Below are 12,500 nucleotides of genomic sequence, written 5' to 3'. Positions count from 1 at the left end.
AAAACGAAACCTAAGGTTTTTTGAGTGAAATCACTGAATATACCTTTAATTCAAAGCACAAAATTAGGAACAGTTAGCATAATTGAAATGTATTCACTGAATCACTGATGTAGAAAGAGCACAAACTTGAACATAGAGAACTTGAGGAATAGAGAGAGAGAGACAGAGACCTAAAATATTATATAATACTGTATATCATGTTATCTTCTATAAATGTACCAAGTCTCTGTTTTAGTGCCTGTATGTCTGTATGTACGTACAGTAAGCGTGCAATCTACGTAACTCGAGAACTGTTCGCCCCACCGACTTCAGATTCAACACCACAGCAGGGGGTGCAGTGGCCGGTGTCGAGTGGGTCGGACCCACTGTTGTCCAGAACCGCCCCCCAAAAGGCCTCTTCCCGTGTCTAGACAGGGCCCAGGGTCCAAATATGTAGAGCTGGCCTGTTCTGACATGATTCTGACATCGGCATAGACTCCATATTTAAGCATGACTACATATATTTCCATGAAAGGGACACGGCAATAATAACTGGGTGGGGGGCATGCATTTCCAACTTAGCATAGTTCCAAGTTGGCCAGCACCCAACCGGCACCGCTCTAGAGGCTCTGGACAGGGCCCAGATTAGCCTATTGATCACACCTGATCAGCCTCTGGACCTGATCAGCCCTATATCTCCATATATGGATCAACGACACGGGCGCCGCTGTAGTTGACTATAATTGTTGATCATTTAAAGGTATATTCAGTGATTTCACTTAATTCAAATATCACTTATTTTTTGGTTTTGTTGTGATAATCCTCCCTACTATAGAGTGTGCTGGCCATATAAGGAGTTCCTCCCTGTCCCCAGTTAACCCCTGGGGGTCAAAAAACCTTAGGTTTCGTTTTTGACTCTCTATCCTGATTGGACAAAAGGCTGGGTCCCAAGCCAAAAACGAAACCTAAGGTTTTTTGAGTGAAATCACTGAATATACCTTTAAGGTTCAGTGAATTAATATTGCAGCTGGTAAAGGTGGAGCTCACTTGAATGACTGCATGCGCTGCTTGGTAACTTAACCTATAAAATATATAATACACATCATTTATATGTACAATGTATCATTTGTAAAGCTGTATGTATATCCATCTGAAATAAATTGAAGTATAAAGCAGCACGGAAAGGACATACTCAAGTAAAGTCTCTCTCCTCTCTTTCAAAACCTCACTTAAAACCCACCTCTTCAGAATAGCCTTCCCCAGTTGAGGCCTCGTTTACCTTTTTATCTTTTTAACCCTGTATCTGTTATGTTTTAGCTTTGATCTTTTTTCTTAATAAAGTCTGTTCCTGGTGTTCTCATGTAAAGCGCTTTGGGTATTTAGAAAAGCGCTATATAAATCTGAGCTATTATTATTATTATTATTATTATTAAAGTACAAGTACAGTAAAGTAACTGCACTTAATTACCGTTCAGCAATGGAGGTCTGGGCTAATGAAAAATGTAAGACCAACAGCAACAACAACACCACAAAACACTGACTTATTGCATTTTGATTTCATCATTGTGCAATCGTTTCTCTAAATAAGCGGTGGAGAGGGATGTAATATTTTGTCTGCTGCAGATAGGGCTGTCATTAGCCAATACGTCTGCTCGCAATACTCAACTCTCACTGATGTGGAGACTTCATTAGTGTCTGCCTGGAACTCAGGAAGTGCTCTTCTAGTACTTGTGAGCTGAGTGCACCAGTTTACCATCCTCACATAGGAATACTGCTCTTATACTTATGAGTACTTGTGAGCTGAGTTCACCAGTTTACCCATAGACACACAAACTGCATAGTGTGCCGTGCCTATGCCTCGGCACAACAGAAACAAAATCTTCTCTGCTAGGATCTTTTTTTTGTTGTAATTATGTTTGCATGCATTTTTGTGTATATAGATATATTTATTTATTTTTATTTTCTACAGACTGTTTTCCGACTATCCTTGGGATTGTGCGTGGGGGGGGGAGGGTGGCATAGGGGATTGAGTTTTATTTTCATATTTTATTTTGTCCGTTTAACCCATTCTGACCTGAGATCAGATTCATGTTCCTTGGCACCAACGCGTTAGCTTGCCCTCAACTTGAGAGCATTTTGCCCCAGAGCCGGAAGAGGAGTCTATCTTTCTATGTCCATGAGTTTATACCATGCTCAAACTAGAAGCACTGGTTTTAAAAAAGAAAAGAAAGAGAGATCCGAGCACTCCGAGAGTAAGTGACATTTAAAACAACATTTATTCCATGAAAGCCAACATGTTTCGATCTCTAACCGTCCGAAAGAACTGAGCAAGAACTCTGGTTGTTCTTGCCCTGACCGTGAGACCGTGAGAGGTCGACATATGTTGGCTTTCATGGAATAAATGTTGTTTTAAATTTCACTTCCTCTCCTCCACATTATTTTTGTCTAATATAAGTCTAATATAATTCTAATATATTCCAGTTGATCCTAGAAGCAGATACCTTTGTGGTTGTCTTAGTAGTACAAAGTAATAATGTCAGTAGTAGTAATAGCAGTAATAGCTTTACTCTCTCTGTCCTCATGTGTGCCTGTGTGGGCAGAGTGCACAGAATCTGTCTTTTGTGGGTTTTCTTTTTGCTGTTGTGTGGTGTTGTGTTGTGCTTGTGTATTTGTTTGTAGGACGGCTTAGAATTCTCTCTAGGAGGATTTATGTGTGTTTACAGTAAAACAGCCCCTATCTCTTAAAGAATTTAAAGGATAGCAAAAGTCAAACAACTCTCCACCCGTGTGTTTTCTCTAACTCTCTCGCGCACACACACACACACACACACACACACTTTTTCTCTAACTCTCTCGCGCACACACACACACACACACACACAAAGGGGCAGCGGTGGACGAACGGTTTGCTGAGCGGTCTTGATATCGGAAGGTCGCTAGTTCGTATCCCCGGACCGGCACGTTAAAATTACCACCGCTGAAGTGGCTGAACCCCTACCATGAAATGTTCTATGAGCAGGGCCTGGCTGTAAACAAGTTATTGAGCTTAGTCCAGTTACCCTGGGTAAACAATAAACATAGTAACTTTCTTTACACACACACACACACACACACACACACACATACACACACACACACACACACACACACACACACGCACATGCACACACACTAATATGCACATGCACACACACTAATATGCACACTATCAAACTATATCTCTCTCTCCCTCTCCCTCCAGGCCCAGGGCTATCCAGTGGTCCAGGATCAATGAGACTTTGCCTGAGAGGGCAGAGATTTCCGGGCCCACCCTCCAGATCTCCCGTCTCAGCCAGTCACACAACGGGACGTACCTGTGTCAGGCACAGAACAACTACGGCCGCGCCGCTGACCACTACACCCTACTGGTCTACGGTGAGTCGCCATGACGACGGCTGGCGCCAACTGTTATAGAAAGCAGTGGTTGTTTTTCATTTCATTGACCATCCTGTTGCGTTATGCATTACGCCTCAGACCCGTAAGTGCCCATTTGGTTCTGTTTTTTTCACACCCTCTCTGAGTTACATATCTGTAAGACTTTGGTTACTAACTGTCAATGTTTTGGCCCAGGGGGGGCCCAGATCCGAAATTATCATGTCCGAAATATCTAACCTATATGTTCGCTAATTTTTCTCGTCCTGTCTCCAGCTTACTGGCTACTTTTCTTTTTTTTATACCTTTGTACAAAAAAAAGAAAATGTTGAAGCGATCCATTTTTTTCCCCCTGCTCCATTTCTGGTCCTACTAGCATCTGGGGGCGACGATTTAGGTATTTTATCTTCTCTCTTATGTTGGGTTTAATTGGATTCATTTATTCCTCCCCCAGTTTCTGCACCACTTCTAGTGTCGGAAAGCGAGCGAGCTAATAAATCCTGTGGCTTGTCTCATCTCTCTCTCTCTCAGCGCTCTCTTTATTTTTGTTCTGGATTGGGTTAGAGCCTCTGCCGAGCCCCCCCCCCCCCCCCCCCCCAACTATTGATCGTCCCAAACGCGGTATACCCTAGCCTACGGCACCATTATTCTGACTAATTGTTTCAAGTGTCTCAGAGAGGCGATTTGTTATCCCATTCTGACCGGGCACCCGTTTTGGTGTCGGCATCATGTCATGCTTTAGCTATTGAAAAATAGCAGATCTACAAGCTCATATCGCGCCACCGAGTGGCGCGATACGAGCTTGTAGGTCTGCTATTTTTGAAAAATCGAAGACACTTTTAGAATCTGATCTCAGGTCAGAATGGGTTAATAATGAAACTGTCAGGATGTAAGAGACATTTTTAGAATCTGATCTCAGGTCGGAATGGCTTATACACTGATGATGACTCAATCCTCCCTCTCCGAGTTTCACCAGGGCCTAAACTTTGTGAAGAACAGAGAGCCTCCGGTTAGGCACAACAACATGGGTACAGTAATTGTACAAGGAGCGTGGGCGAGAGACAGCTTACAATTTGACAATGCGTGTGGAATTCTATATCGCAGACCTTCGGGGGATATATTCATAAAACATGTGGCGCTATGGGGGCAGTGTGAGATATACAGTAATACGGGCAATAGAGTGATTCAGCTGTGGCTTTCGTTACATTTCCTCGTGTCGAATCACTCAGTGCTGATTCTGTTAGAGCTCTGTTGAAGGAACTCGACAAGTCTCATATCAAATAGGCCTTGACAAAAAAAAATGGCAATGAACCTAATGTAGTGTTAAAAATGTAGGTACTATGGCGGTGTCGGGAGAGATATATCCAACGGTGCGTGCGTACGACTGTGTGTGTGTGTGTGTGTGTGTGTGTGTGTGTGTGTGTGTGTGTGTGTGTGTGTGTGTGTGTGTGCAGCAAATAGCAATCAGAGAAAGTCACATACTGAGGATGTTGAGGTTCTCAACCGCGGCCACAGAAGCCAAATAAACCTCGTGCATTTTCAGAGCATGTATATTTTCATGATCAATCTATCAATATTGTGTTCCAGCTTGGATCAATGGAACTAACATAGTTAACTGAAAGTTACCTAAAACTCAAGGTTTCTTACTGCAGAAAGTAAGTAAAAAAAATCTGTGCAATATCCTTTGAAAATATCTCACAAGTTCACAATACGTCACAACTCACATCGTGACGCATTGTGAACTTGTAGATCGCCTATTTTCAGATTGCCGAAGTGGTTAATGTATGTTTTTCTAATCAAATTTTTAACCCATTCTGACCTGAGATCAGATTCATACGAGGTTTCCTCCGGACACACACTGGTCTGATGAACCCATTCTGACCTGAGATCAGATTCTAAAAATGTCAGTCGTTCTTCGATTTTTCAAAAATAGCAGACCTACAAGCTCGTATCGCGCCACTCGGTGGCGCGATATGAGCTTGTAGATCTGCTATTTTTAAATAGCTAAAGCATAACATGATGCTGACACCAAAATGGGTGCCCGGTCAGAATGGGTTAATCTCCAGTAACTAGTAACTAGTAACTACTACTATTCAAATAATTGTAGTGGATTAAAAAGTACAAATGACTCTGAGATACATAGTGGAGTAGAAGTAAAAGTATTGGAAATGGGAAATACTCGAGTAAAGTACAAATACCTCAAAATTGTACAGTATAGTAAATGTACTTTACACGACTGTAGTACACCCATCGCACACATTACACAAGAGGATGGTGTTGGAGAGGACAGACCTCGCGGCTCTGGCAGGAGAAGCCGTTGTATCTCCAAATAGCCTCGTCAGGAAATGAGGAGGACGGCTCATACATATTTGAAAAGACACAATGAGTTCAAAGGGCTTTGGGGGCCTTGAGGTCTTTACGTGACTTTGTGGGGAACTTTTGACTTTAAAGGAGAATTCCATACTAGAAGGCTTTCTTACCTTTCTTTGTAGTTGTTACGTCCCCACCAAAGAGGTCCAGGTGTTATTTTGAGCAAAAGCTCCTTGTTGGCTATTTCCCCTACCATGAGCCCTCAATGAATTGCATTGAATTGAATGGGAATTGAATGGGGCTATGGGGTGTTGTGCTAATTCGCTTATTTCCATCGCTCAAAATTATAATTTCTTTGTATATATCCTCTCTTCATAATGTAAATAATATCCCAAGCGGCACACTTTACTACTTCTTTCGATGGAAATAAGCGAACTAGCATAACACCGCATAGCCCCATTCAATTCCCATTCAATGCAATGCAATTCATTGAGGGCTTATGGTAGGGAAAATAGCCAATAAGGAGTTTTTGCACAAAAAAACACCTGGACCTCTTTGGTGGGGACGTAACGACTACAAAGAAAGGTAAGAAAGATAAGAAAGCATTCTAGCATGGAATTCTCCTTTAACCCATTCTGACCTGAGATCAGATTCATACGAGGTTTCCGCCGGACACACACTGGTCTGATGAACCCATTCTGACCTGAGATCAGATTCTAAAAATGTCAGTCGTTCTTCGATTTTATTCAAAAATAGCAGACCTACAAGCTCGTATCGCGCCACTCGGTGGCGCGATATGAGCTTGTAGATCTGCTGTTTTTCAATAGATAAAGCATAACATGATGCTGACACCAAAATGGGTGCCCGGTCAGAATGGGTTAAGTCGGAAAAAAGGGAACCGCTGCGAGGCGCGAGGTCTTGTCGGCATGGCTGCGGTGGCAGTCGGCTCGTCGTCACAGGATTACACTGTTTTGTGTAATTACACCTGCACTATGCTGTCATAATTACACCCGCACTATGCTGTCATAATTACACCCGCACTATGGTGTCTATCTATATTACACCTGCACTATGCTGTCATAATTACACCTGCACTATGGTGTCTTAACCCATTCTGACCTGAGATCAGATTCATACGAGTTTTCCGCCGGACACACACTGGTCTGATGAACCCATTCTGACCTGATCAGATTCTAAAAATGTCAGTCGCTCTTCGATTTTTCAAAAATAGCAGACCTACAAGCTCGTATCGCGCCACTCGGTGGCGCGATATGAGCTTGTAGATCTGCTATTTTTAAATAGCTAAAGCATGACATGATGCCGACACCAAAATGGGTGCCCGGTCAGAATGGGTTAATTACACCTGCACTATGCTGTCATAATTACACCTGCACTATGCTGTCATAATTACTATGCTGCACTATGAAACCCAGGGGGCCCTTTTGATCTCTCCTGACCCCTGCTGGTTGGTCCTGCCACTGCACCCAAACACGCCTTTTAGGAGATCAAAACGAGAGACACAAAGAGAGAGAGAGAGAGAGAGAGAGAGAGACATGACGAGGAAAGTAGGGAAAGAGGAGCATGTTATATAATTTTCTTTTGGGATGCACCAACACACACTCCTATACACATATGTATGTGCATACTGTGCATGCACACAAACACACACACGTATGCACGCAGACATCCACACACACACACACACACACACACCCACACACACACACACACACACACACACCCACACAACATGGACGCCGGCAGGCACACCTATATAGACCATAATAGAACATGCGTGCATATAACATAACAACATGTACGTCGTGCAAAGTTCAGAAGCAGAAGTATGGCCCACAAAATGGCAGCCTTCCAGTTTTCCTGCATCGAGAGACAGACAGATAACGAGAGGAAGGGAAAAGCTGGCATGGCAGGTGGCAACAGTGGCAGGATGAACGTTGACATATATCCTATTCCTCGCCCACTCTCTCCATCTCGATTTGCCAGTCCCCCCCTCCTCCTGAGTCCCGCTACTCCCCCCCTCTCTCTCTCTCTCTCTAGAAGGTTAGATATGTCAAGCTTTTATGTGTTCCGTCTCCTCTGTAGGAAAAGAAATAAATCCTCATCTCCTGCTCATCTCTCTTTTGTCTTCCTCGCCATTTTCACCACCCGTCTTTCTCCGCCCGTTGTCTTTTCTCCGTGGCCTTTTGTTGCCTATACTACGTTTCGTGATTTCTCATCGTTTCCTTTTGTCTCGTTTGCCTGGCCTACGCTACTTTTTAACCCATTCTGACCTGAGATCAGATCCATACGAGGTTTCCGCTGGACACACACTGGTCTGATTAAACCCATTCTGACCTGAGATCAGATTTAAAAAATGTCAGTCGTTCTTCGATTTTTCAAAAATAGCAGACCTACAAGCTCGTATCGCGCCACTCGGTGGCGCGATACGAGCTTGTAGATCTGCTATTTTTAAATAGCTAAAGCACGACATGATGCTGACACCAAAATGGGTGCCCGTTCAGAATGGGTTAATTACGCCCTCCTTTTTTTTATTCACCAATTGTCATTGTCACAAAAGAGACGGAAATTAACGTGATTTTCTTTCTTATACTTTTCTGTCTCTTCTTTCTTTCTTTTTGTTTAAAACTGAGAATGAGATCCACAAAAACAAAGTGGAAACGAACCACCCTAAAGCCGACCTCGCTGCTCGGCTCAGCATTAAAGCAATTCCAGCAAATGAGCTTTGATAAGACGTCTAGTCTACCCATGCACTCTTGTGATGCCAGTGGCTTTTACTGTGCAGTCCAACATGGGACACATTGTTTTCTCCTCTCAAAGTGAGTAATCCATTATTAAATTAGTGTCTACGGTTATTAAATAGGCTGCCAATGATCCTCTGCAATATTGATCACATTTTGTTCATCATCAACAACGACTGTGTTTTAGCTCATAGATCCTTAATTGATCCTGAAGGAAATTTCATTATGATATACAGCGCGAGCGCACACACACACACACACACACACTGCAAACTGCTAGTCTGGAGACTGATTGCTATGTTCCGTCTTTTGGATTTTTTTTGTCCTTTTTCCAAATGACGAACAGATTTATTTTTTCAATAGCAATTTCAGGCTACTGAACTGCAACATGTGCTGAATAGTGATTGCTTTAGTCCTGTAGTGACTTGACGAGGAACAAGTCTTTCCAAAGACCACTGTGACAAGAAGAAGGATATGGTCTCATCGTTCTTATCCTATTCTGACCGGGCACCCATTTTGGTGTCAGCATCATGTTATGCTTTAGCTATTTAAAATAGCAGATCTACAAGCTCATATCGCGCCACCGAGTGGCGCGATACGCGCTTGTAGGTCTGCTATTTTTGAAAAATCGAAGAACGACTGACATTTTTTTAATCTGATCTCAGGTCAGAATGGGTTAATCAGACCAGTGTGTGTCCAGCGGAAACCTCGTATGAATCTGATCTCAGGTCAGAATGGGTTATTCTACCCCGCTTTTTTTCTCCCTTACACGTATTCATTGCTTCACACTCTCTTTTTCTCCCAGGCCCTTTTTTTTCCATTTCCATTTTCAGTGTCTGTCACACAAAATCTCCGAGCCTCACTCAACCCACTGGCTCTCTCCCTCCTTTCACTGTCTCTTCCCACTACTCCCTTCTCTCTGTCTCCTTTCTGGCTGCTTATCTCTTTATACCTCCTACTGTTCATTCTATACCTCCTGCTCTTAATGCTATGCTGTACCTCCTGCAGATTACAGACTTATAAGATACGGAACCTTAGCATGGGGGAAAAAGGTCAGTTTTAGTAAGGAGTTTTGTCCCCTCAGCCATATCGCAGCATTAACCCATGCTGACCTGAGATCAGATTAAAAAAAATGTCTGTTTGAAAATGACAGTTTTCTGAAAAAGCTATGTTTCCATGTCAGTCGTTCTTCGATTTTTCAAAAATAGCAGACCTACAAGCTCGTAGCGCGCCACTCGGTGGCGCGCTACAAGCTTGTAGATCTGCTATTTTTCAATAGCAAAAGCATAACGTAATGCTAACACCAAAAGGGGTTCCGGCCAAAATGGGTTATACAAACCGCCCCGCAGCGATAGGATGGTTCTGTGTACAGTGGGGGGGGGGGACCTCATGTTTATGTATTGTCTTCTTGGTGATATGGTTTTCTGTGTTGTTTTGTTGTGGGTGTTTTTCCACAGGACCTGTGTGAAGGAAAATATCCCTTCGGGGGGCAAATAAAGATTATTATTATATTATCCTCTAGTCTATACCTCCTACTGTTAATGCTGCTAATGCTATGCCTCCTGCCGAGGAGGAGGTGTGTCTGGGGTTAACCCATTCTGAACGGGCACCCATTTTGGTGTTGGCATCATGTTATGCTTTAGCTATTGAAAAATAGCAGATCTACAAGCTCATATCGCGCCACCGAGTGGCGCGATACGAGCTTGTAGGTCTGCTATTTTTTGGAAAATCGAAGAACGACTGACATTTTTAGAATCTGATCTCAGGTCAGAATGGGTTCATCAGACCAGTGTGTGTCCGGCGGAAACCTCGTATGAATCTGATCTCAGATCAGAATGGGTTAAAGGACATGGGAGGAAACTAGACTGGGTCCTTGGGTGAGGGGATTTCATTAAAGCTGGCCTTTGTGCATCCATACACAGCAAATATAATAGGGGACTGTAGCACATATACGGTAGAACTGAAGAGAGAGAGAGAGAGAGGGACTAACTCCCAGCCTGGTCAAACTAGAACTGAACTAAGGGTAACAGCTGGTATATACGACCCAATTAACCCATTCTGACCGGGCACCCATTTTGGTGTTGGCATCATGTCATGCTTTAGCTATTTTTGAAAAATCGAAGACACTTTTAGAATCTGATCTCAGGTCAAAATGGGTTAATAATGAAACTGTCAGGATGTAATAGACATTTTTAGAATCTGATCTCAGGTCAGAATGGGTTAAATGAGGAGTGGGCATCTGCAGGAGCGTACCACCGATACCACTTTCTTTCTCTTTTAATGCGAGTGATGAATCTGGCTAATTGCGAGCTCATTCTCTCTTGTGTAAAAAAAAAACTCTGCCTGCACTGTTCTTTCACCTTGGCACCGGTTTGCCCTTTGATCCTGCAGGTCCGCTGCAGTTCACAGCCTGGTTTCCCTGAAGGGAACGCCGGGGCTGTCTGTGAGTGACAGCGAACAGGATGAGAAGTCGGGGAGAGGGGAGAGGGGGAGAGGGGGGGAGATGGAGGGCGGTGCGCGACAAGGGATGGAGGTCGAAGTGGGTTTAACCCATTCTGAACGGGCACCCATTTTGGTGTCAGCATCATGTTATGCTTTAGCTATTGAAAAATAGCAGATCTACAAGCTCATATCGCGCCACCGAGTGGCGCGATACGAGCTTGTAGATCTGCTATTTTTGAAAAAAATCGAAGAACGACTGACATTTTTAGAATCTGATCTCAGGTCAGAATGGGTTCATCAGGACCAGTGTGTGTCCGGCGGAAACCTCGTATGAATCTGATCTCAGGTCAGAATGGTTTAACATCCGGCGGCGCAGCCTGTCGGATAAACGGGACGTCAGATTATAGCCGCCGTGTGCAGCACGCAGCCCTCCTGGGAGGAAGGCCCACACAATGCACCAGGGGGGGGTGGGGGGGGGGGGGTTGGAGGAAGAGGGAGTAGAGGCAAGGTAACACAGGGAGACATGGAGCGGCTGCTGGCTGTATGGAGGATGAGTCAGCACAAAAAGATGAAACCATTTTTTTATGACAGGCGCAGGAAGTTAGTGGTTCTCCCTCTCTCTCTCTCTCTCCGTCTGTCTCAACCTCGCCCTCTGTTGTGAGAATTATATCTCCCGTCCGGGACCGACCGTGTTTCACGGCAAAGCGCAGAAGCGCGGCGAAGAGCGGCTGCCAATTTGTTGCAGGTGGTGCTGTGGGCTCTGTCGGTGTACTATGAACCGACACTGAGGCTTTAACACTGCATGGGGAAGAAGAACGTTTGTGGATGAAGTGTACACAGAGTAGAATGGTCTCTATACCTCCAGTACTTTCAGAACGTCGGTAATGATTGATCCAGATGCGCTGTGAAATTGTTTCAGGTGAATTGCGTGGCCGCAGACACACACACACACACACACACACACACACTCTCTTTGTACCTGCAAGTGCTTATAGGATGCAGACTTGGCAGGTTGCTTCGGCATACACTCCACCAATGTTGTGCGCGCGCATGTGCGTGTGTGTGTGTGTGTGTGCGTGTGCGTGTGTGTGCGTGTGCGTGTGCGTGTGCGTGTGCGTGTGCGCGTGTGTGCTGTGCGCGCGTGCGTGTGCGTGTGCGTGTGTGTGTGTGTCATTGCGAGGAGAATGTTGCTGATTGTCTGCTGCAAGCCCAGAGGGCCCGCTTATGTAATTGAACTGAGCTGCTGCACTCAGATGAATCGCAGAGCCAATAAAACCCATTAGAATTGAATTGCATGAGAGTGTGTGGGAGAGAGAGAGAGAGAGAGAGAGAGAGAGAGAGAGAGAGAGAGAGAGAGAGAGAGAGAGAGAGAGAGAGAGAGAGAGAGAGAGTGATGATCGAGAGAGAGAGAGAGAGAGAGAGAGAGAGAGATGACATGATAGTGGGTGGAAATAAGAAATGGTTTAAAGTGTCAGTCAGTTCATCTGTGTGACAGTGTATGTACTCTGTGTATGTGATTGCGTGTGTGTGTGTGTGTGTGTGTGTGTGTGTGTGTGTGTGTGTGTGTGTGTGTGTGTGTGTGTGTGTGTGTGTGTGTGT

At 44.3% G+C, this 12,500-nt stretch overlaps 1 protein-coding gene across 1 annotated transcript in view; it reads left to right on the top strand.

The window, feature by feature from the left end:
• cadm4 (cell adhesion molecule 4) overlaps positions 1-12,500 on the top strand; it is a gene marked incomplete at its 5' end in the record, with an annotated part of 89,751 nt that overhangs the window by 60,229 nt on the left and 17,022 nt on the right. Inside the window, one exon of the mRNA XM_083762212.1 lies at positions 3,221-3,393. Within this exon, the coding sequence (XP_083618338.1) occupies positions 3,221-3,393 (173 nt within the window). The remainder of the gene's footprint in view (positions 1-3,220; positions 3,394-12,500) is intronic.

This window comes from Protomyctophum parallelum (assembly GCF_964188405.1).
Source record: "Protomyctophum parallelum genome assembly, chromosome: 3".
Taxonomy (NCBI): Eukaryota; Metazoa; Chordata; class Actinopteri; order Myctophiformes; family Myctophidae; genus Protomyctophum; species Protomyctophum parallelum.
This window is presented reverse-complemented; position numbering and strand designations above follow the sequence as displayed.